Raw genomic sequence first — 22109 nt, 5'->3', positions numbered from 1 at the left:
TATTGTGTGTGACTTTTTGTGCGTGCCTTTTCACTTAGCTTATTTTCAGGGTTCGTCGATCTTTTAGCAAGAATCAGACCTTTTTTTTTTTTTTTTTAGATTTATTTATTTGAAAGGCAGAGTAACTGAGAGAGAGGAAGAGACACAGAAGGGGGGGGGGGGGGATCTGTTCTCTGGTTCACTTCCCAAATGGCCACAATGGCTAGGGCTGGGACAGGCTGAAACCAGGAGCCTGGAACTCCATCCAGGTCTCCTGCGTGGGTGGCAAGAGTCCAGGTACTTGGGCCATCTTCTGCTGCTCTCCCAGGTGCATTAGCAAGGAGCTGGATGGGAAGCTGAGCTGGGACTTGAACAGGTGCTTTGATATGGGATGTTGCCATTGCAGGTGGTGGTTTAACCCATTGTGCTACAACACCGACCTCAAGGACTTTACTCTTTTTATTGCTAAGTAATATTCCATCCTATGAAGTACATCTTACTGAGTCACTCATCAGTTGGTAGACATTTGGGTTGATCCATTCTGGAACTGTTGTGAATATAATACCACTATAAACTTTCACATTCCAGTTTGTGTGTAAACCTAAACTTTCAGCTTTCTTGGGTATAAGCCAGGGGGTGAAATTGCTGACTCATATGGTAACTTTGTTTAATTTTTAAAAATCAATTTACTATTGTGAAAGGTAGAGAGCTTTCATCTGCTGGTTCACACCCTAAATGCCCCCACCAGCCAGGACTGGTGGTGCAGCTGGGAGCCAGACACCTAATCCAGGATCCTGAGTGTGGCAAGACCCACCCATCACTGTTGCCCCTCATGGTGCACATTAGCAGGAAGCTAGAATGTGGAGCAGGGCCAGGACTCGAACCCAGACACTCCAGTATGGAACACAGATGTCCCAACTGGCATCCTAGCTGCTAGGCCAAATGGCCACTGCATATGTTGAATTTTCTGAGGGACCCCCAGACACTGTTCCACAGTGGCTGCACCATTTTATACTCAAGGCTACAGTGAATGAGGGTTCCAATTGCTCCACATCCTGGCCAATTGTTACTGTCTGTCTTTTTGAACACAGGCTTCCTAACAGGTAGTAATTGTATTTCATTGTGTCTATGTGTGTTAATATTTTATTTTAAAGGCAGAGTGACGGAGAGGAAGCGAGAATTTGGGGTTCATTCCCCAAATGCCTCCAACAGCTGGGACTGTGCCAGGCCAAAGGCAGGAGCCAGAAACTCCCTCGTGGGTGGTAGGAGCCCAAGTACTCAGTCCAACATTCACTCACCCCAGGCTCCTCAGCAGGAAGCTGGATCGGAAACAGAGTAGCTGAGACTCGAGCGAGGGGTGCAGGTGTCCCCGGGTGGTGGCTTCACCTACTGAGCCACAATCTCCCCCTCCCCACTGTGGGTTTTGATTGGTGTTTCCATGATGACTAATGACGTCAAACATCTTTTTATTTTTTTAAATATTTATTTACTTATTTGGAAGTCAGAGTTGCAGAGAGAGATCTTTCATCTGTTAGTTTACTCCCCAATTGGCTACAAAGGCCAGAGCTGCACCGATCTGAAGCCAGGAGCCAGGAGCTTCCTCCAGGTTTCCCACCTGGGTGCAGGGGCCCAAGGACTTGGGTCATCTTCCACTGCTTTCCCAGGCCATAGCAGAGCTGGATCGGAACTGGGGTAACCTGGACTTGAACTGGTGCCCATATGGGACGCCAGCACGCACTGCAGGCAGCGACCCCACCCGCCATGTCACAGTGCTGGCCTGACATCAAACATCTTTCCATGAGCTTATTGGCTATTTACATAACCATCCAAGTCTTCTGTGTTTGTCTTTTTACATTGAGTTGTAGTTCTTTTATGTTTTCCGGAGACCAGTCTCTTATCAGATACATGATTTGCAAATATTTTCTCCTATTGCACGGGCTGTCTTTTCAGTTTGTCTTGATGATATCATTGAGCACAAATGTTTCAAATTGTGATGTCCTATCTGTCTGTGGCTTATTCTGTTGCTTATGCTTTTCATGTCCTATCTAAGAAAGCAATGCTTAACCCAAGACCACAAAATGTCTACCGACTCCCTTCTAAGCCTTGTTTTCAATTCTGATGTCAATGTCTGATGTGTTTTCAGTTAACTTTTTATGTGGTGTGAGTTAGGGGGCCACCTGGTTATTTTGCATGTCTCTGCACCTCTTGTTGAAAAGATGACTCTTTCCCTATTAAACTGTCCCAGTACCTTTCTTGAAATTCAAATCTGTTGTCCCCGAATGTGAGTACTCTCAATTCTATTGTTTATCCTGTCAGTGTCACACTTCCCGGTTACAGTAGCTTTGTGCTTAAGTTTTCCCTTCAGGACATGTATGTCTTCCAGCTCCGTTCTTTTTCAAGATTGTTTTGGCCACCCTGGGTCCCTTGCATTTCCACAGGATCAGCTTGGCCAACGTCTGCTAAGTCAGCTGCCATCTTAACCTTGCTGTCTTCTGATCCATGAACTTGGGTGTCTTTCCACTTACTTGGGTCTTCTACAGTTTTTTCCTTCCAAGTTTTATAGTTTTATTTAAGAGTTTGAATTTTCTGGCCGGCGCCGCAGCTCACTAGGCTAATCCTCCGCCTTGCGGCGCCGGCACACCAGGTTCTAGTCCCGGTCGGGGCACCAGATTCTGTCCCGGTTGCCCCTCTTCCAGGCCAGCTCTCTGCTGTGGCCAGGGAGTGCAGTGGAGGATGGCCCAGGTGCTTGGGCCCTGCACCCCATGGGAGACCAGGAGAAGTACCTGGCTCCTGCCATCAGATCAGCGTGGTGCGCTGGCCGCAGCGGCCATTGGAGGGTGAACCAACGGCAAAGGAAGACCTTTCTCTCTGTCTCTCTCTCTCACTGTCCACTCTGCCTGTCCAAAAAAAAAAAAAAAGTTTGAATTTCCTATTTTGTTATATATGTTCCTAAATTTTTGAAGCTATTTTAAGTGAGATTGCTTAATTTCACTTTGCTTGTCCGACGTACAGAAACATCAATTGTTGTGTGTTAACACATCTTGCGGCCTTACTGCCTTCGGTGAGTTCTGTAGGATTTCCTATGTAACAGATCGTGCCACCTGCGGAGACACTCTTTCTAATCCAGGCAGCTTTTACCCCAGTTTCTGGCCTACTTGCCCCGCCAGACCATCCTGTACAATGTTGAATATGAGTGACAGAAGGGACATCCTCCTCCTCATCTTGCTCTTAGGGGCCATTCAATAGCTCACCAGTCTAATCCTAATTGTGTGTTTTTAAGATGTATTTATTATTTCTTTGAGAGGCATAGAGCTCCTATTCTCCATTTCAGACCCCAAATGCCCACGATGGCCAGGGTTGGAGCCAGGAATTCAATGCAGGTCACCGATGTGGGCGGCAGGAGCTGCCGCTGCTGTTTCCTAGGGTCCGGGGAAGCTCCCCTGTATTCCTAGTTCATTCACTGTGTTTATCATGAAAAGTGTTGACTTTTGTTAAATACTTTTTCTGTGTCTTCTGAGATGATCCTGTGGGTTTATTCTTTATCCTGTGGACAGGGTGCCTAACATTACTTGATTTTCAGATGTGAAATCAACCAGCACTCCTGGGGAACCCGTACACGTTTGGGCCTGTTTTCTGGAGCTTGTACTGGGGCCCAGGGGTGGGCAGGTGTGGAAGTCCCGGAGTCAGGAACACCCTATGGAGGCCCAAGTCCATCCTTCCAGGTTTCAGGGTGGGCTCCGGCCTGCCTCCTGCTGTCGGCCAAGGGCAATGTCACCCAAAAGAACCTCCCCAAGCCCAGGAGCAGTGCCCTCCTGGAAGGTGTTTGGGAACGCAGGACATGATGTCCACACCAGGCTGTGACAAACGGGGCAGGAAGAGGTGGAGTCAGCACAGGCTGGCGAGGATGCCCAGGCACGGCAACACAGCATGGGGGCTCCTGGCCACGGGGGATGGGGTCTCCTCCTCTTGCATGTCTTTTGTGGCTCCAGGCATCTGGGAACTGGTGCTGACACGAGCAGAGGGGCCCAGCACAGGCCACCACTGCCACCTCAGGCTTGATCACCATGGGGTCCTGTCGCTCCCCGTCTTCGTGGAGGAACGACACAGGACCCTGCGCTGTTCTTTTGTCTGCTCGGCCCTTCCCGGGTTTGCTGCTGGTTCTTCCCGGGTTGGCTACCGACCCTTCCACCTCCGTGGAAGGGCGGTTCCCCCTGCCACATTCCCCACTTCCGCGGGGGAGCGGCACACCGCCGGCCGGCTCTCTCGGGGGCTGCACAGGTGTTCCTTCAGATAGATGTTCCCCTTAGATGTTCCTGGTGCATGTTGTCTCTCTCCTCCTTTATAGTCCTCTTCCACCAATCCCAACTCTGCTACCCACACGCCGAGTACGCTGCTCTCCTCCAATCAGGAGCAGGTCCTACAGTCTATTGGTTGAACTGGAGGCATCTGTGTAGAAGCTGTTTCTCCCTTCTCAGCGCCATATTGTGGGAGAGCAGATGCATAGAATAAGTCTTAATTCCAGTAACTTAGTCTAGTCCGGGTTGCTCCCCACAGATCCCCCTTTCTTTTTATTTTTTGGCATTGATACGCGCCTGTCTTCGGTGCCCCGCGGCGCACACTCTGCTCTGCTTGCTGGAGTTGCCCACAGGTGCTTACAAGCCCTATCAATCAGGCAAACCGAATCCGGGTCCTCTCTTCGCCATGTTATGAGGAGGATTTTAGGCGCTGATGTGTGCCTGTGTTCGGTGCCCTGCAGCACATACTCTGCTCTGCTAGAACTGCCTGCAGGTGCTTACAAGCCCTATCAATCAGGCAAACCGAATCCAAGCCTTCTCATTGCCATCTTGTGGGGAGACTTATTGGTGTTGATAACGTGCCTGTCTTCGGTGACCTGCAGCCGCCCACAGGTGCTTATCATCTTACTAATCAGGGAGACCGAATCCAAGCTCTCTCATTGCTGTGGTGTGGGGAGGCCTTATTTTTCTCTATTTCTCTATCTCCGGGCATTCCTATTTCTCCTATTTCTTCTTTCTGCCAGCATTCCTATTTCTCTCATTTTACTTCTAAACTTCTGTTTCTCTCATCTGCGCGGCTTCCCGGCGCCCGCCCCGAGGCTGCTTCTCGGCACCTCACCGCCCCGCGGCGGCTTCCCGGCTTTGTGCCGCTTCAGCCCGCGCTTCTCTCATCTGCGCGGCTTCCCGGCACCCGCCCTGCGGCGGGCTCCCGGCTCTGCGCGGCTCGGCTTCGCGCGCACACTCCGCGGTCTTCACGCACTTCGCGCCCGCACCACGGCCTCACGCCAGCCCCGCGTTCCCTATCTATTCACGCCCCGTGCTCTCTCTGCACGCAGCGGCTTCTGCAAATCACACAGCATAGCTCACGTTTCCGCCACTGGTCTTCAATCCAAGTTCCCCGGACTAACCTGGCGAATTCCAACCTGGCGGCCCACGTCTCTGCCTCTGGTTCCAGATCTTCGCCTCTTGCTCCCTGGGCTGACTTGAAGAATTCCAAGCTGGCTTACGTCTCCGCCTCGGCCTGCACTCGCGGCTTCATCCTCCCTAACATTTTTCTCTACCCGGTATGTTTCCCTAAGTTTTCTTCCAACAATATTCCTCCCTCATTTCTCCTGGCCTCTCCCCACAGTCCGTATCCAAGTCTAAGTTTCTTATAGGTTTCACTTTCACTTTCAACCTGCAGTCCGTATCTGAGTCTAAGTTTCTTCTTGCTTTCACTTTAAATCCTAACTTCTTTCCCACAGTCCATATCCGAGTCTATGCCTAGGCTTTTGATAGCTTCTTCCGGCACCTTTTCCATCCGGCTTTCCCTAGGCTCTTTGCTAGTCTCTCTCTCCAGTAATTTCCCACTTCTTCCTGTTTCTTCCCTCCTAGGTTTCCTATCCGAGTCACGGCACCATTATGTCGCTCCCCCTCTTCGTGGAGGAACGACACAGAACCCTGCCTAGGCTTCATATCCGAGTCACGGCACCATTATGTCACTCCCCGTCTTCGTGGAGGAACGACACAGGACCCTGCACTGTTCTTTTGTCTGCTCGGCCCTCCCTGGGTTTGCTGCTGGTTCTTCCCGGGTTGGCTACCGACCCTTCCACCTCCGTGGAAGGGCGGTTCCCCCTGCCACATTCCCCACTTCCGCGGGGGAGCGGCACACCGCCGGCCGGCTCTCTCGGGGGCTGCACAGGTGTTCCTTCAGATGTTCCCCTTAGATGTTCCTGGTGCATGTTGTCTCTCTCCTCCTTTATAGTCCTCTTCCACCAATCCCAACTCTGCTACCCACACGCCGAGTACGCTGCTCTCCTCCAATCAGGAGCAGGTCCTACAGTCTATTGGTTGAACTGGAGGCATCTGTGTAGAAGCTGTTTCTCCCTTCTCAGCGCCATATTGTGGGAGAGCAGATGCATAGAATAAGTCTTAATTCCAGTAACTTAGTCTAGTCCGGGTTGCTCCCCACAGGGTCCCAAGAGGCCTGAGGCCCTGCTAGGGCTGAGAGTGACAAGTTCCCCCCGAGAGGACACAGGACATCCCCACCCGTCTTCCCTGTCTGCCGGCAGCATGGCCCCTCTCCTCTCCCAGTCGCATACATTGTGCTGGGGTCCAGGCCTGAGAGAGAACACACCAGGTGCAGGAGGACGGGGGGCCGGATCTCAGCCCCCCAGGGCCGAGGTGCCAGGAAACAGGGGAACTTCATGCGTACTAGGATCCCAGTCATGAACTGAACACTGGCTGGTTTTTAGATGCACACGTCTGAACTTGACTCAACTAAAAACTGGAAAAGAACAGCAGCCAAAGGGATTTTCTTGCCATTTCTGTGATAGAAAATAGCCTGGGAAATAAGGCCAAGACCCTGAAGTTCAGAGACCTCAAGATATTACTCGGGGTCAGTGCTGGCCCTCTCTGAGGCGACTGGCCAAGCCTACCCATGGCCTGCGTTCCCTGGGCAGCCTCCCCAAACAGCTAACAGGGCAGGGAGTGTCCAGCCAGCAGGCCACATAAGGCCCACGAAACCACTGTGCCTGCCAAGGCAACCACAGGAGGAACTCAAGACGCAGCGCATCTATGGCAGGCTACTTTTAAGCTGATTTGGTCTGGCCCTGAATGCTGTCATAAATACCCAAGGGGCCTTGTCAAAAGAAAGGTGCCACCGCTGTCCCCCTCCCCCCAGGAGGACATGGCTGTCAGAGGACGGGCCTTCACGGCCAGCTCAGCACAGGCTTAGACGCCAGGCTCCCTGAATTAGGGTGAACTAGGACTTGAAGGGAAATCTGCAGGAAGAACCCCCGCACAGCGGTCAGTGCTGTGGGAAAGCACACTGGGCCGGAGAGGGGAGCGGGCCGTGAGGCAGGCCCTCTGCAGCCAGGTGCTGCCAACCTGGCCCGTCCCCGTGCCTCACTGAAGTGCACCACGCTAGGAGCGGGGGCACCCGGCGCCCGCACAGGTCTGCTTCCGCAGGTCTAAGCTGGAGCTGCTGCTTCGAGAACTGGCACCTCAGGGCGGGCGTCACGGCACAGCAGGTTAAGCAGCCACCTGTGAGTGCAGGTTCCAGTCCCGCCCATTTCCTTCCAGTCCAACTCCCAGCTAACGCGCCTGGGAAAGCAGAGGAAGATGGTCCAAGTGCTTGGGCCCCTGCCACCCACGCGGGAGACCCAGATGGAGTTCCGGGCTCCTGGCTTCCCTGACCATCACGGCCATTAGGGGATGGAACCAGCAGCTGAAAGCTCTCTCTCCCTCTCCCCATCTTTCACTCTGCCTTTCAATTAAATAAATGAAATCTCAACAGCTCCATGGTCTGCCCTGAACCTGACGCACACCAAGCCGGCCCCTATGTGCCCAGGCCGCGCAGGTGCCAGCCCTGTGGCTTTCTGCTCTCTGCCACCCCAGCAGGAAGGGTGGAAACAGACCCTGCAGATATCTGACGCCCACAGAGTGAGACACCCCATAAAACTCCGATTCACCACCAACACATTTATTCGAGGGCGACAAGGTCAGATCTTACCAGGAGCTTTGAAAACGGGTAGGACTAGACACACAGGTGCTCACTGCGGGCACTCACAAGCGCACAGGTAAGCAGGTCCTGCACGAGGCGCCACACGGGACGGACGAGCAGGTGAGGGACAGAGCCTGACACACCACACGACTTTCTGTTCCGAGCAGGTGCTGCCCGCCTGGCAGAGGGGTAGTGTTGAGAAACACGAAGGCAGGGCCTAGCGCCAGCCTCCGAGCACAAGCCCACACAACGGCGGCCTCGTGAGGGGTCACGCCCTATTTACAAAGCAGGGGAGTGACTGCTCCCAGCTGAGCTGTGGGATGAGACTGGGGCCCACTGCGGGGGTGGGTGGGGTGGGAGTTGGCCCCGCTGGTGTCTGTTTACCCACCCCAGGCTTCCACAAGTCATTTTCTGGCACAAGGCAGATCAGCAAATTTGAGAAGGGGATTCCGCCCCAATTCCCACCCCCACACCCCTTTCCCAGGCCCAACAGGTGACCCAACCCACTGGGCACAGTCCCACCCCTGCCCCACTTCCGGACAGACACGCGGCAAATATGGAGAGTGACCCCGGCCGGGCAGGAGCACGCCTGGGTCTTGCTGGGCTGGAGCTGTGTGAGGCGTCCCGAGATGAGCAGGCCTCACCCGCGGCGGCCAGGCTGAGCCAGTGTTTTCTGGGCTGATTCAGGTTACTCCAGGGCAAAGCATGATCCTGACGACACCCGGCGGAAAAGCAGGCTGGAGCCACGGAAGAGCTGGCCCTGAGGAAGGACCGGGGAGGGACGCTGAGGTTTGCACCCTTGGAGAGAAAGGCCAGAGCCTACCCGCACTGAAGCAGGAGGGGGCGGTGCCTCCAGGCCCCAAGGTGCCAGGGTCCGTGGGGCTACTCATAGGAAACCCCCAAGGAACTCACTACTCCTCTGACTGCAAAGCCCCGCGGTGAGGTCGCGGTGCAAGCAGAGGGACCCGAGTGCGAGGAAGAAGTGCGTGTGTCCCCCCGCTGCTTCCCTCCCATCCGCCCTCTCTGCAGCCTGTCTGCTCCCGCAGCTCCTGTTCTGCTCCACTGCCAGGCAAACTAAGGCCAGAAAAGGGCAAGGCCAGCTGGCCTCCCACACCTACTGGTCCAGGCCCGCATCTGCAGCCCCTGTGGCCCGGGAGTAAGAAGTTTTGGGCCTCACCACACACCATATGGGTCAGAGCGCCCTCATCCTTGTCTGATGAGGAATTTTTAAGTAAACCCACGTACCCACCTCAATCCTTTCTGAAATAAAGTGACACTTTTAACTTCAGTGCCTTAAGCCAAGTGTATCTATTCTCTTTCTCCACCCTACTCACGACATTAGATTCCCCCACACCTGTGTCCGTGCAGAGTGCACACGTGGATGTGGCAAAGAAAGGAAAAGCCTCCCCCGAGCTTGCTCACCTGCACGCTCAGGTACTTCCAGCAGTGAATCCAGGACTTGAACACTGGCGAGTAGGGGGGGAGCCCAGCCTGCAGCCTGCCCAGGAAGGAGGGTGCGTGTCAGACCAGAGAGCACGGGCAGAGGTCAGCCTCCAAGCTGCCACCGCCCATGTCCCAAGAGCACGGGTCCTCCCTGGAGGGACCTGGTGGTACCCAGAGGAAGCCCCGCCGCAGCCCAGGTGGAGGGGGTGCTACGGGAAGGGCACAGAGGGATACAAACTCACCCACAGTTGTTCACCGCCATGAGATCGCCGACCAGCAGGAACGGGTATGTCAGCATGCTCACTGCGATCTGCAAGCCAGGGAGACCTGAGTGCCCCGCCCAGGCCGGGGAGCAGGGACAGCCATGCTGGCAATGTCTCATCCCCGCCCCGGGTGGTGGCCCACTGGCCAACTTACCCCCATCACAAACTTGGTGTAGCTCCGGATGGCCAAAGCCTGGCTGAACTGAGGGGACAGAGAGGGGGCGGGGTTTGCCACAGGCCCCTGCGGACCAGACTTCAGCCCTGCTGCCCCCTTCACCTCACCCTGCATACCCTCCAGACACACGCTGTGCACCCTGCCTGCCTTTCGGGCCCCTCCCCCTCCCAGCTGTTTCCACGGCCTTGTAGTCAGAGCCAGAAGACCTGGCAGGCAGAGGGGCTAAGTGGACGGCGGGGAGCTCAGTGAAGGGCACTGAGCAGCCTGTCGGCTCACTACGCAGTCGGCGTAACCGATGTAAAGCTCTCTGCTGCCACCCTGACAGCCGGCGGCAGAATCCAGGCCTTGGGGCGGGAGGCAGGCAGACACCAGGCTTTTGCCCCTGCAGATCCCCACTTTGCCCCGGAAATAACCCCAACAAGAGAAGGTGACGAGCCATCCCCCAGCTTCCTGTGGAGGGGCCATCCCAGCACGGGGATGCCCCAGAGCCCAGCAGGGCTGGCAGCCTCGTCTTGGCTATGAAGCCACACAGAGCAAAACACCTAAGAAAACTTCAGATGGAGCTGCCGGCTGGTGTGATGGCAGCAGTCCTGGTCCGACAGCCGCCCACCTGGACCAGAGAGGCCGCGCAGCTGTGCGCCTCTGCCTCACTCCACGCTGCCTCAGCTGTCCCGGCTTGCTGGGGCTGAGTGTGGGGCGGCAGCAGCTCCCCCGCCCACACTGCCATTGTGGGCACTGAATCTGCTTACAGCGGCAGGCCAGTTAATATTTCACTTGCCCAGTCAAAGGGCCAGCCAGTGTCCCCGTGAGCACAGCCCTGGGCCCAGACACAAACATGACAGACACAGACATACGTGGATCGTGACCCCCACTGCTCCCAGGCGATTCTGATGGACAGGTCCCCAGGCCCCTCACCTACCTTCGCGGGCAATCCTGCTGTCAGCATGGCTGCCTGCCAAGAGCCCGGCCCACCCCGCCCCTGACCACCAGTCAGCCATCAGGCACACAGAGGTTTCTTCAACACCCGCCTTGCAGAAGGGCTGACCCGGGGAGGCCTGTCTATGCCAGGCTAGAGGTCCACTGGGGACAGATTGGGCTAAGCCTAGGCCATACTCTTCCTTGCTGACCCTGCCCTCAGCCTGCGTGTGGAAGTGGGCTGTGGCACTTGCTCTGTTCCCCTCACGAAGAGCAGAGGCGGCCCCGGCGCAGAGCACTGTAAGAAGCCTAAGACCCGAGGCAAGGCCAAGGGACTGGCACTATTAGAGGCTCCACCCTCTGACTTCCTGAGCCCAGTCAGGTCAGCGTCCCAAAGCAGCCTCTCGGGTCTGGGGACCATCTGGAGCCTCGCCTTTTGAGGCCATTCCTCACACCCCTTCCCCCCAACCCCGTGCCCCTCCCACTTGGCAAAGCGGACTCCCAGGACCCCCAAGGCCCTCCCTCAGAGCCTGGTGCTGAGTCCCAGAGCCCCGAGTCTCCACGGCCCCTGGGCATCAGCAGTGCACGGAAAGAAGGACGAGCCCTTGCTCCAACCAACCTGGGAGCCTGGATTCTGGTCGTTTCCCAGCCCCCCTGGGGTGTCACTCACGCTGTCATCCACCAGGTAGGCATTGATGAAGTGGGCCAGCAGGTTACAGCCCCACAAGAAAACCACATCGCCCAGGAGGTGAGGGATTAAGCCGCTACAAAACAAGGTGAGCAAACGTGAGCAGGGGAGGGAGGGGGAGCGTTCCTGGGGGTCCCGCGGCCAAGAAGCCAGCAGCGCTGTCCAAGCCCCAAACGTCGGCACGTCCAGCGTCCGAGCCTCAGGGAGGGAGCCTGCGGGCGCTGGGTGGCCCGAGCTGACCCATGCTGGGAAGGCGGGGCTCCTCTCCCCTGGGAGGGATGCAGGGCCACGCCTGCTGCTGCGGGTTAGTGCACATCTCACGACTGAACCACAGGAGCCAGGCATGAAGCTGAGAACGCGTGAAAGAGCCTGGACACTCTCTCCTGGCCCCTGTACCCAAACAGCTCTCACGAAACACGCGGCTCGCCGTGTCTGCTCCGTCAACCACAGTTCCCGCAACTCGGCTCCAAGCAGCGGCCCTGAGCGAACAGCTCTAGAAACTAAAGGGCGGGCTCCACGCGACGGTCCCCAGGCCGACCGCGAGTCGAGCCGCAGTCTGCGAGGCTCTCCAGCGGAGCGCCTGGCTCTCGGGAGGGGGAAGCGGAATCCTCCCCTCTGAATTTGTAAAGACTTCCTTACAAACTATTGGAAAAGTTCAAAGGGAACGCACTGAACACCTGGGCGGATCGAGGGATATGAGTAAAACGAACCTTTCTGAGAGCCACGGGCAGTCCTCGGCCTGGGCTCCTGACTGTGCACATACACCCTTGGGTGCTTTCTGAGTCCTGCACCGCATGTTTTTCGCCTGTTCCAGAGTCGTGTGGGGCAAAAGAACCCACAGGGTAAGTAAACACTTGCTGCTTGGGTCTCCCAGTCACACCCAGAAGAGAACGTGGGAGGTGCCGGAGCTGCCGCTGCCCGGTTTCGAGGCCTGGTGCACCAGGTCCAAGGGCAAACATGTATTCCCCGGTCTGTATGTGCACATGGACACACACGTGTCTCTGCCCACTGAAAATCATGTACTCGTAGGTGTGCGTACACACACCCTACATACATAGGTTCTGGGTTAAACAGGCGCCATAAATAAAACGACCTGGCCAACTGGCACACCACAACATAAAGGTCTTGCTCCCTCAGTCTCATGTCTAGCGCACTCTGTTCACAACAGCACGCCGCCATGCCTGGGCCTCGGCAAGGCAAACACAGGCCCCGTTCACCGGCCAGCTCCCGGCTCTGGCCGTGGTTGACTCTTTCTGAGCAGGGGCAGCAGTAGGAGCTTTCTGTAGGGTGAACTAAGTGGGGTGTGGGACGAGAGTGCCCGAGACTGGCCATCAGGAGCCCATGTGCCCGGCCACAGAGCAGGCCCCTGGGCCCCAGCTGGTGGCCAGGTTTTCTGACTCTTAAAGAGAAGTTAAGACATATGGATTGTGTGTGAAATACTTTAAATGGTAAACATTAACACCCAATTTGTCAGAAATGCTGGGAGAAACAGAATCTGTTAGCCTGAGTCAGCCCGTGACTGCCAGTGTTCAGGACACAGATGTGCAGTATTTGCTGTCAGTGAGGCCACGACTGTGCAGTGCCCGGATCATGAAGAGCAGCCCCATGCCCGGTCTCAGCCCAGCCCCAGCCCAGCCCCAGCTCCAGCCCTGGGGTGAATGGATAAGGCCTGGTGTCCCCAGTATACTGGACGTGGGCTGTGATGAAAGGGGCCAGGCAGCCTTGGTGGTGAGGATCCTGGCTGGGACACACTACGGAGCTCTCTGGAGCTGGGCTGCAGCTGCTCAGGCTGAAGCAGACCTCTGTGGTTAGTCTGAGGCCAGCAGCCGCGGCCTGTGGAGTCAGGAGCACGTGTTAGAAGAGCCATGCGCCAGGCCGCTACGGGCGGGGCAAACTCACGTACACAAAGAATCCCAGCAGCCCCTCCTCTTTGAAAATCTTCCCAATGGAGCTCAGGACACCGCTGTGAAGAGAAGACAGAGACACAAGGTCGCCCGGCCATGGACAGAGCCCACCGAGAGCTCCGCTCAGGTCCTCGCAGGCCTGGCCGGGATGCGGGCGTGTGACTCTGAAACGCCCCTGTGCAGAAGAAAGAGTGCTCCCGTGGCTGGGGTACCCGGCTCACGGAACCCGGGTACACGGAAACCCAACAACCCACGGGCAGCAGGCCTGGGGGTCCTCTCCCACTGTGTTCTGCAGGACCTGGAATAGCATCAAGTGCCCAGCTCAGGCCATGCTCTAGGGGCAGGGGGTGGAGACAGGGACCTTCCTGGAGGCCAGAGCAGGAAGCCAGGGCCCCGCAGCAGGAGGCCCCGCCTGCAGCATGGACAAAGGCTCTGGTCCTCCCTGGCAGGGAGCCCGGGACCAGAGGCCAGAGGCCTGCATGCCATAGGCTATCCTAGGTATGAAAGGCAGAAGCGGCTCTGTGAGCTGTGGCAGAACAGCAGCCGGCCTGGCCCACGTGGCGGCTCTCTGGTAGAGAGGAAGACAGCCAGAGCCAAAGCCCTGGTCTGGGCGCCCTCTCCTGCCAGCCCCTACTGTGGTGGAGCCACACTATTCCCTCCTAGCCCCATCTCCCATCTTCCATTCAATCTGGGGGAACAGGCCAGCTTCCCATCGGGGAACCCCAAATGAGGCACCAGGTGGGGTGGGGTGTGGAGGTGAGGCGGGCGCGCCTTCCTGCCACGTACCTGCAGGACCCTGCTCCTGGACCTGCACCGCACCTCACAGGGGTAGGGGGCAGGACTGCCACGGCAAAGAGCCACGGCAAAGGGCCACGTCCGGCACCCAGCTCAGTGCCACCGCAGATCTAGGGAAGTATCTGCTGACAAGTGACGACCTCCTAGGAGAGGACCCGAAGAGCTCCGAGCCAGGCTCTGCACTGGCTGGAGAAGCCGTTAGCGTCTGGGGGACCCCAGCTCATGAGAAGTGGCAGCATCAACCCCGGGGGCAGCCTCCAATCCCACTGCCCCTCTGCAAGGCACCTCGGCCCATCCAGGGCAGCCCCTGGTGAGAGATGGAGCAGAGAAAAGGTCCCAGGTGGCTGCCGTGGAAGCCACTCCCCCACCCCCCTGCGGCCAGCTAGGTCGGCAATGGTGTCCCGGCACGCCTGGAGGGGCCCCGGCTACCTACCTGTACTTGGCCTCCCTGCCCACAAACTGCACCATGCAGCGCATCGAGATGACTGAGGAGGAGAAAACACAGAGGTGACATGCTGGCCGGGCCTGGGCCCCCGGCCACGGAGAGCACAGTCGCAGCCCGGGGACCAGGGCCTCGGGGTTCCCACCCTACCTGGCGTCCTCAGCCTACGGAGAGGCCCAGCTCCCTTTGGAAAAGATTCCTGGACAATCCCTCCTTGGTGAGGGCCCAGTGGGACCCTCCCAACCCCACCCCTTCCTCGCCATGGTCCCCAGGGTCACCCCTGCCTCCGCCTAGACTGCCGCAGTCCCCCCAGCGCGGCTCACCGTGCAGGGGATGGGCCAGCATGCGGGACACACACTGCATCATCATCTCGTACGAGGTCTGGAAGACAGCAGAGGGCCGAGGTGTGGTCAGGCTCGTCTCGGGGATGGGGGCCTGGGGCCCCCGCGGCCCCCACACGGGAGCCTGCTGAGGATGGCTGTGCCTGCTGCCCGCCCCGACCCACCCCTGCTAGCAGTGTCCAGGGCAGGGCTCCCATCCCCCCACCGACACGCAGGACCCGCGGAGTCGGCGACGAGAGGTCAGCAGCCTCTGCTCCCCGTCTCCAGCGGCGGTGCCCACCTCCTTCACCACCTTCCTCAGAGAGGTCTTCATGTCATCCTTGTTGGAAACCTGCTCCATCTCATCCGGGGGGAACACCTGGCACACGGACACAGACGACAGCCTGAGTCTCACCGGGGCAGCACCTGTGCTGGAGCCCCGGGAAGGAGCGAGCCCCCGTGTGCTCTCACAGCTTTGGCACAGCAGACGGCTGTGGGATGGGCCCTCGCCCTCCCCCTCCCCCTCCCCAGCACGACACTCAGCGTGTGACCATCAGGGACCCCCCCCCCCCCAGGGCCTCTCTGGGGGCTGCTGGGAGCTTGGAGAAACCCCGGGGGATGGGTCCCAGCTTCCCGCGGGCTCACCTTCTTCATGCTGCCGCGGGTCACGGTAGAAAGGGCGTTGGACATGAGCCGAGGGCTCAGGCCTCGGAACAGCCCTATCTTCCCATCCACTTGCACAATGTACTTGGCTGTAAGACAGCAGAGGTGGCAGCGTCACACCCAGCCGGGTCACACACACTCGCAGGCTACCTGCCGCTCGGCCCTCAAGTCAGCACCACCGGCTGCGGCCGCGGGAGGGGCCTTCCCAGGATTCGGAAACAGCCAGGCCCTCGCCCCAAGTCTTCCCCTTCTGGCCCCTGCTCCGCTGGTCAAACCTCTAAAGCGCTCTGACTACCAAGTTCACCATGTTCTCTTTTTCAGCTTCGAAAGCCTACTTGGCAAACAGCTATGGTTTCCCAAGTCCCCACCTACGCGATGCAGCCCAGAAGCAATCTTGTTGCTCATAAGACATTTTTCTCACGGCAAAGAAAAAAGGGGGAAAGACAACGCCAGTGGGCAGGGATGAAGCACGCAGCCTGAGGGAGGAAAGAAAGGAAGAGCAAGGGGCCCCTGAACGCACCACCGCCGCGTCTGGCCACCCTGGGCACCCACCAGCACGTGTGAGGAGCAGCAGCTAACACAGGCCCACCGATGACGAGTCCACCAAGCACTGTGACGTCGGGGAAGCTGGACCCAGGGCTCCCATGGTGCCTCACTGTTCTACCTGACGTCAACTTTTGAACTACGTTCAACTAAAGCAGCCTGTTTGTGTAAGGTACGTGGAAGCTCACAGAATCCTCTCTCGGACAACGCGCTCTCCCTTCAGATGCACGCTGCAGCTCTCTAGCACCGCACAGAGGCAGCAACAAACAGGCCTTGTCCTCCAGCCACACGTCTGCCAGCCCAGCCACTGGCTGTCCCAGTCCGCGCCAAGGGCTTTCCAGGGCTGAGTGCACCTGTTGCCTGCACACGTGGGCCGGGCTTCCTACCTCACGAGGGAACAGGCAGAGGAAGGTTTGTTTTGGGGGAGGGGAGGTCAGAGTCAGCAAAAGGGAGCAATGGGGACAAAGCCTCAATTAAGATCTGGAGCAAAACACTCACTGCCTCCCATCTGATTTGCCCACCAGTACAAAGGGGGTGAGGACACCTTTTTCCCAAGCGAATTATGAACAAGGGAGCAGAGAAAGAAACGCAGAAATGCTGACTGAGGCCTTTGTGGCCCAAAGGGCCGGGCTCCATCACCGCAGGGCCTGTCGGCCGAGCCTGGAAACCCTACTGCCCCCAGCATGGAGCTTCTGCCAGGACACGGCAGGAGCAGATCCCGTCCACACCTCGCCTCCCTGGCCCCAGAGCAGGTATGGAGTCTGGAAATACCTAAAGACAGGTGCTCACGACACCTGGACTGAAACAGCACCCATCTAAATGGGGTGTGTGGGGGGGAACAGGGGGGTGCTGCAGGAAGCAGCCAGGTGGGATGGAGACCCCTCGACCCTGAGGCTGTCCAGGAACAGCTGGGTAACACAAACAGCGATGCTCTGAGCTTCCCCAGCCTGAGCCCCTCATACCACAGCCCGAGGGGCCACATACCAAGAAACCACAAGGAAGAGCGTGGCAGCCCACCCCCCAGTTGCCCACAAATCCTGCACCATCTCTGCACGCAATGTACTACAGATGGGGATGTCTTCCCACTTCTCTGATACTCCCACACACCGACAACTTTTAAGCAAAAACAAAATGACCTGTTCTGTCTGGCCCTGGATTCTGCGCTCAACAATGGGGCACAACCAGAAGAGGAACAGGACACCTGACCCCTAGTTACTTAGCAGAAAAAGACTTTCAGAGAACATTCTGTCCTGTCCAAACAGGTCCGAGCAGAGGTGGGGAAAACACAGGGGACTGGCCTGGAAGGGACCTCTGGCTGTGAACGCAGAGAGAAAGGGCATGTTTAAAGAAGGCAAGGGTAGGGCCGGCACTGTGGCGTAGGGGGTGAGGCAGTGCTGGCATGCCAAATGGACACAGGTTCGAGTCCCGGCTGCTCCACTTCCGATCCAGCTCTCTGCTATGCCCTGGGAAAGCAGTAGGAGATGGCCCAAGTCCATGGGCCCCTACACCCAGATGGGAGATTTTGAAGCTCCTAGTTCCTGGCTTTGGATCCACGCAGCTCCAGCCATTGCGGGCGTCTGGGGAATGAACCAGTGAATGGAAGACCTTTCTCTCTCTCTCTCTGTGCGTCTCAAATAAATTAATTAATTAAAAAATAAAATAAAGAAGGCAAGGGAGAGGACTAGGTGGCGGATACCAATGGCACACTTGAGAAGGTGCTGGCCAGCAGGCACCTGTGGGCAGGAGCGAGCAGCAGAGGGGGAAGGTGGCTCTCTCGGTGCAGGCAGAGCTAACAGGGACGGGCTGGGCAGGACGACACTGCCCTGACAGCAGGCGGGCCACACAGCAGGGTCAGGGCAGGTGAGATGCCTGCCCCGGATCAGGTGGACGGTCAGGGCACACAGAGGCGAAGCTGTAACTGACTGCACACGGTCCTACAGCCGGTGGCTGGAGGTACCCCAGAGTGTAGACGCTACTGCCAGGGGAATGTGGGGAAACGGGGCAGCTGGGGGCGCAGAACAGAGCCCAGGAGGACCCCCCAGGCTGCCCACTGGAGTAGCAGGGAAGCAGAAAAGCTTCCACACACAACCTGAGGAGGCAGGGGTGACATGCATACGGCCCCTCCTCCAGACTGCGCCAACTCTGGGTCCCACTGCCGCACAGCGGCTCCCAGGGCCAGCTGCACCTGCTTGCCCGTCCCTCGCGTCCTTCCTGGTGGGGACGCGCACTCACCGTAGGTGAAGAAGCTCGGCAGGTAGAGGACCTTCCTCCCCAGCACATTGGTCCCAAGGGTGGGGGGCATCGGCTCGTGACCCACCTTGAGAATTAAGAGACAAAAAGAAGGTTCCGTGTGGTTTGGTCCCACGGCCCCTCTTTCCCAGGCCCCGACGCCTCTCCCACAAACCCTAACGCTGCTCCTGTTCCCCATTAGAACTCACCAAAGCATTCCTGGGTGTCCCGTAACCGTCGGCACCGCCTCATCACTCCACACACGCCCAGTCCTCGGTTCCACCCTGACCACACTCAGTCACCCCCCAACATGCTGCCCCTCACACCCCACCTACTGCCAGGGCAGAGATACCTCCCCCCCCCCCGGCAGCATGCTGCAAAGCCCACTGGGTACGTCTCCTCTGCAGACGAACAGCGACAACCCAACCTCAGTTCCAGCGCGGTGACTCTCACGTCATAGCCAGATCCCAGTCCCAACGCTCAGACGGCTCAGCTCCACGTCACTCCTTCCTGCCACACCTGCTGCGCACACCTGCGTGTCCAGCACTTCCAGTCCCAGGCCTGAGCACACTGGCACCTCCCACCCCAGCTGCTCCCCAAACGCCTCCTCCACCGTGTTCCAAGCTCGGTCATTCTACAGGTCAGGGACAAAACGACCCTCACTTCTGCAGGGCTGTGTTCACGGCTGCTGTACAAACGCCGAGTAGGATGAAAGTGCCTGCGTTTGAAAGACCAAGGCGTCCACAGCCGCGTGAGAAGCAGGGGTCCCCTGCAAAGCGTGTGGGAGCAAAGGCCTCCCCTCCCCCGAGCAGGCCTGCTGGCCCAGGGACCAGGGCGGCTCCTCCTGCCGTGGGAGGGGGCAGACAGCAGGCCAGGCAGCTCTGCCCCATGCCCTGGATCGGCTGCTGGGAACACTGGTCTGGGTCTCCGGTCTCCTCACCCCAGTCAGGCCGCCCCTTGGGGCCTGCCTCTGAGATCTGTGACAGATTACTAAGTGTAAATTAAAAACCCCCGCTGTTATGGGAACCTCCAGCTCGGGGAGGGGCAGAAAGGGAGCAGTCAGCTGAGCCAGGCAGTGGGCTCTGGGCTTCCAGGCCTGTCCCTTGTGCTTACAAGCAGGGCGCTCTGAGTTTAGCTTTGTTTTGACTTCATTCTCTCAGGTGCAGGCGGCGTCCCCTCCATGCCCCCAGCTCCGACTTGTGCCCTCTGCTACGGCTGTGGCCATCCTGCCCGGTCTGTGGCTTAAATCTATCTTAAATCCCCCACGGCTCCCACACCTGTTGAGTCTATTGGCTTAACTTCTACTCAGCTTACCCTGGCTGTTTGTCATCCCCATTCCTCTCACCTCCAAGTTTTAATAACTTGTTCCCAAGCCACACTCACCTCATTCCACCCCCAACTCTCTGAACTGAGTTCTAACCACAGCCCACGCTGGGCCCTCTGGCAGATCCCGGCAGGGCTAGTCCATCATCTTCAAGCCTCCAACCCTGCAAACCTCACACCCCCACACCTGATGTAAGGCACTACAGTCTCACTCACCCAATTTAGACACCCCTGAATCGGATCTACTCCTGCCCCCCAAGATGATAATCTTTTGCAAGAGGTCACTCTGATTCCCAAGCTATATCCATTAAGATCACCATAAAACAGGATAAGCCAGCTCTATGGGGTTCAGATCAGACAGGCCACCCCTGCCACCCCCTCCTCTCCAGTTCTCATCCTTTGGTCTCCCTCATTCACTACATTTCTTTTCAAACCTACCAACCAAGTCCACCACCCCCCAAATAATGAAGCCACACCCCCAGTTCCCTCACCCATTCCTCCCAGTCCGGCACCTGCCACCCTAAAACCCTGGCCTCACCCAATTCTACTCCCTCAGTTCCCAGGGCCCTCATCGCTCATTCGGTCACCACCAGCGCTGAAGTCCATTTCTCTCCCAAATCTGTGCTTCTGCTGCTGTAACTCCAACGCTAACCCTGTATGAGCGGCAGCCCTCCCTCACCCCCAAATCACAGCCAGACGCCAGCCTGGCTGGCCACCTCCCCCCAGCAGCCATTTCCACGAAGACCTCAGTGGGGCCCCCTGAAGTCTATCACCCCAATCTTCAGACCCCAGCATCCAATCGGGCCGTTCTCAAGCCCCTCCCTTTCATTCTGATTTTCTCTCTCACCAGGCCAGGCCTGAACCATCTCCGTCAAAACTAAGCCAATGTCAGTCACGCCCACCTGAGTGTGCCAAACGCACGCTCCCTTCCAGCGCACTGGCCTCCACCAAACACGCCGAGTAACCCTGCATCCCTGAGTTCCAGAGACATCCCGGCACAGGCCTCCTTCTCTGCCAGCCCCCCTCCCGCCCGAGTCCAGTACTCCCTCCCAGCCCCTCCCCCAGACACAACGCCGGCCATTCCCACCCCAGCCCTGACTTCCATTTTCTTCTCCAAATGCGTCATCCCCTTCCTTCCCCCTAAAAGCCTCCTCCTCGCTCCCCTCTCCAGACACACCGCTACCACTCCCCTCCCCCTGTGCGTCGCCAGGGTCTGCTCTCCTCCCCCAGAACCCACCCCTCTCCTCCCAACATCAAATCCAGGACCCCCAGCTCCGGTAAACCGACCGCTCGCTCTCCCACAATCCACTAAAACCAATACTTCCGTCCACTCCCCCTCCGAATCCGACGTCCTTCCCGGCCTCTCGAATGTTGGGCCCTGACGCCATTCCTTTGTCCCCCAAAGCTGCTTATTGAAACTCAGCTCTGTAAACCCGCAGCCTCGGTTGCCCACTACCCCGAATGCTAGTCTGTGTTCCTCACCCTCTAAACTCTGCCTTAGGCCCCAAACCCCCTCCCCATCCATCCGCCCGAACTTCTCGTCCCTCCCCCAACCCTGTTGCTTCCTTCCTTGCCCCCAATCCGCTGCCCTCCCCGATCCAAGTCCAGGGCTCCAATTCTCCAACTCGCCTCTCCATCCCCTCGCCCCCTCCCCTGCACCTGCAAATCCGCCCCCCCGCACTCCCAACCCCCCACGGAATCCCCCCTTTCCACCCCTTCGTTCTCCCCGAACCGGCCGTGCCCAGCCAGCTCCCCACAGCGTAGCCATTGGCTCCGTCACCATTAACTCCCTCGCCCCGAGCCTCCTCCAGATGCCGGCCTGCCGCCTTCACGTTGGCCCCCATCGCACTACGGCGCCCCTGCCCCTACCTGGATGAGCAGCTTCACGTAGAGCAGCGGGTGGCTGAGCGCCGTCACGCCCGCTCCCAGGGCCACGAAAAGAGCCTCGGTGGTCGGGGCGTTGTCCCCGGAGCCCAGGCCCCCGGACGCGCCGTCCATCCTGCGGGCCGAGGGCTGCGCCGCGGGCCGAGGGTGGCGGGGGTGTGCACGGTGCGCGGGCGGTGGGTCGCGAGCCCGGGCCTCGACCCCCGCCGCCGCTCCGCCGCGAGCTCCCGCTCCAGCTCCGGCTCCCGCCATCCCCGCGGCACCGCCGCGAGCCCAAGGCGCCACTTCCGGGTCCGAAGCCCCCATGGAGCGGGGCGGCGAGGTCACTCCCCGTCACGTGGCTGGCAGCCACGCCCCCACAGGCGTCAGGGGCGGGGCCAGGACGTACCACTCGCGGCCGCGGGGGAGCACGGGATTGAGGCGGGGCGGGCAGTGAGCACTAGGGGCTCGGCCCACTCGCGGGCTCGGGGCCTGACCGGACGCTGGGCTGCGGGCCAGGTGCTGGGGGTCGCGGACGGCAAGGCTGTGGACGCGGGAACTTTGGT

At 58.4% G+C, this 22109-nt stretch overlaps 1 protein-coding gene across 3 annotated transcripts; it reads right to left on the bottom strand.

Annotated features, from left to right (window-relative positions):
* Positions 1-7935: 7935 nt before the first annotated feature.
* Positions 7936-21885, bottom strand: MTCH1 (mitochondrial carrier 1). 3 transcript variants are annotated; one of them, XM_089333990.1, is made up of 13 exons: positions 20583-20712; positions 18567-18876; positions 18361-18445; positions 15568-15674; positions 15224-15301; positions 14926-14983; positions 14594-14645; positions 13365-13424; positions 11393-11537; positions 9838-9885; positions 9663-9730; positions 9400-9475; positions 7936-8737 (listed from the first exon to the last, which is right to left on the bottom strand). In XM_089333990.1, the coding sequence occupies exons 3-13, from the start codon at positions 18428-18430 to the stop codon at positions 8666-8668; spliced, it is 834 nt and encodes a 277-aa protein (XP_089190116.1). In that variant the 5' UTR covers positions 18431-18445; positions 18567-18876; positions 20583-20712; the 3' UTR covers positions 7936-8665. The 3 variants fall into 3 exon arrangements, with proteins under 3 accessions (XP_089190116.1, XP_069930234.1, XP_069930235.1); XM_070074133.2 differs by lacking the exons at positions 18567-18876; positions 20583-20712 and adding an exon at positions 21550-21885; XM_070074134.2 differs by lacking the exons at positions 18567-18876; positions 20583-20712 and adding an exon at positions 21550-21885 and having other exon boundaries at positions 11444-11537.
* Between the last annotated feature and the right edge of the window lie 224 nt (positions 21886-22109).

The sequence above is a fragment of the Oryctolagus cuniculus genome, chromosome 5, assembly GCF_051225735.1.
Source record: "Oryctolagus cuniculus isolate XC-2025 breed Fujian yellow rabbit chromosome 5, ASM5122573v1, whole genome shotgun sequence".
NCBI classification, from domain to species: Eukaryota; Metazoa; Chordata; class Mammalia; order Lagomorpha; family Leporidae; genus Oryctolagus; species Oryctolagus cuniculus.
Note: the sequence above shows the minus strand (reverse complement) of the source record. Positions and strands in the feature narration are given on the sequence as shown.

Coding starts and splice junctions, on each gene's coding strand:
- MTCH1 (XM_070074133.2), bottom strand. CDS start 21,870: ATGGGGGCTTCGGACCCGGAAGTGGCGCCTTGGGCTCGCGGCGGTGCC. Junction 9,886..11,392: donor ACCAGAATCCAGGCTCCCAG/GTTGGTTGGAGC, acceptor CTGTCCCCTCAG/TTCAGCCAGGCTTTGGCCAT. Junction 9,731..9,837: donor ACACCAAGTTTGTGATGGGG/GTAAGTTGGCCA, acceptor CCTGGCTTGCAG/ATCGCAGTGAGCATGCTGAC.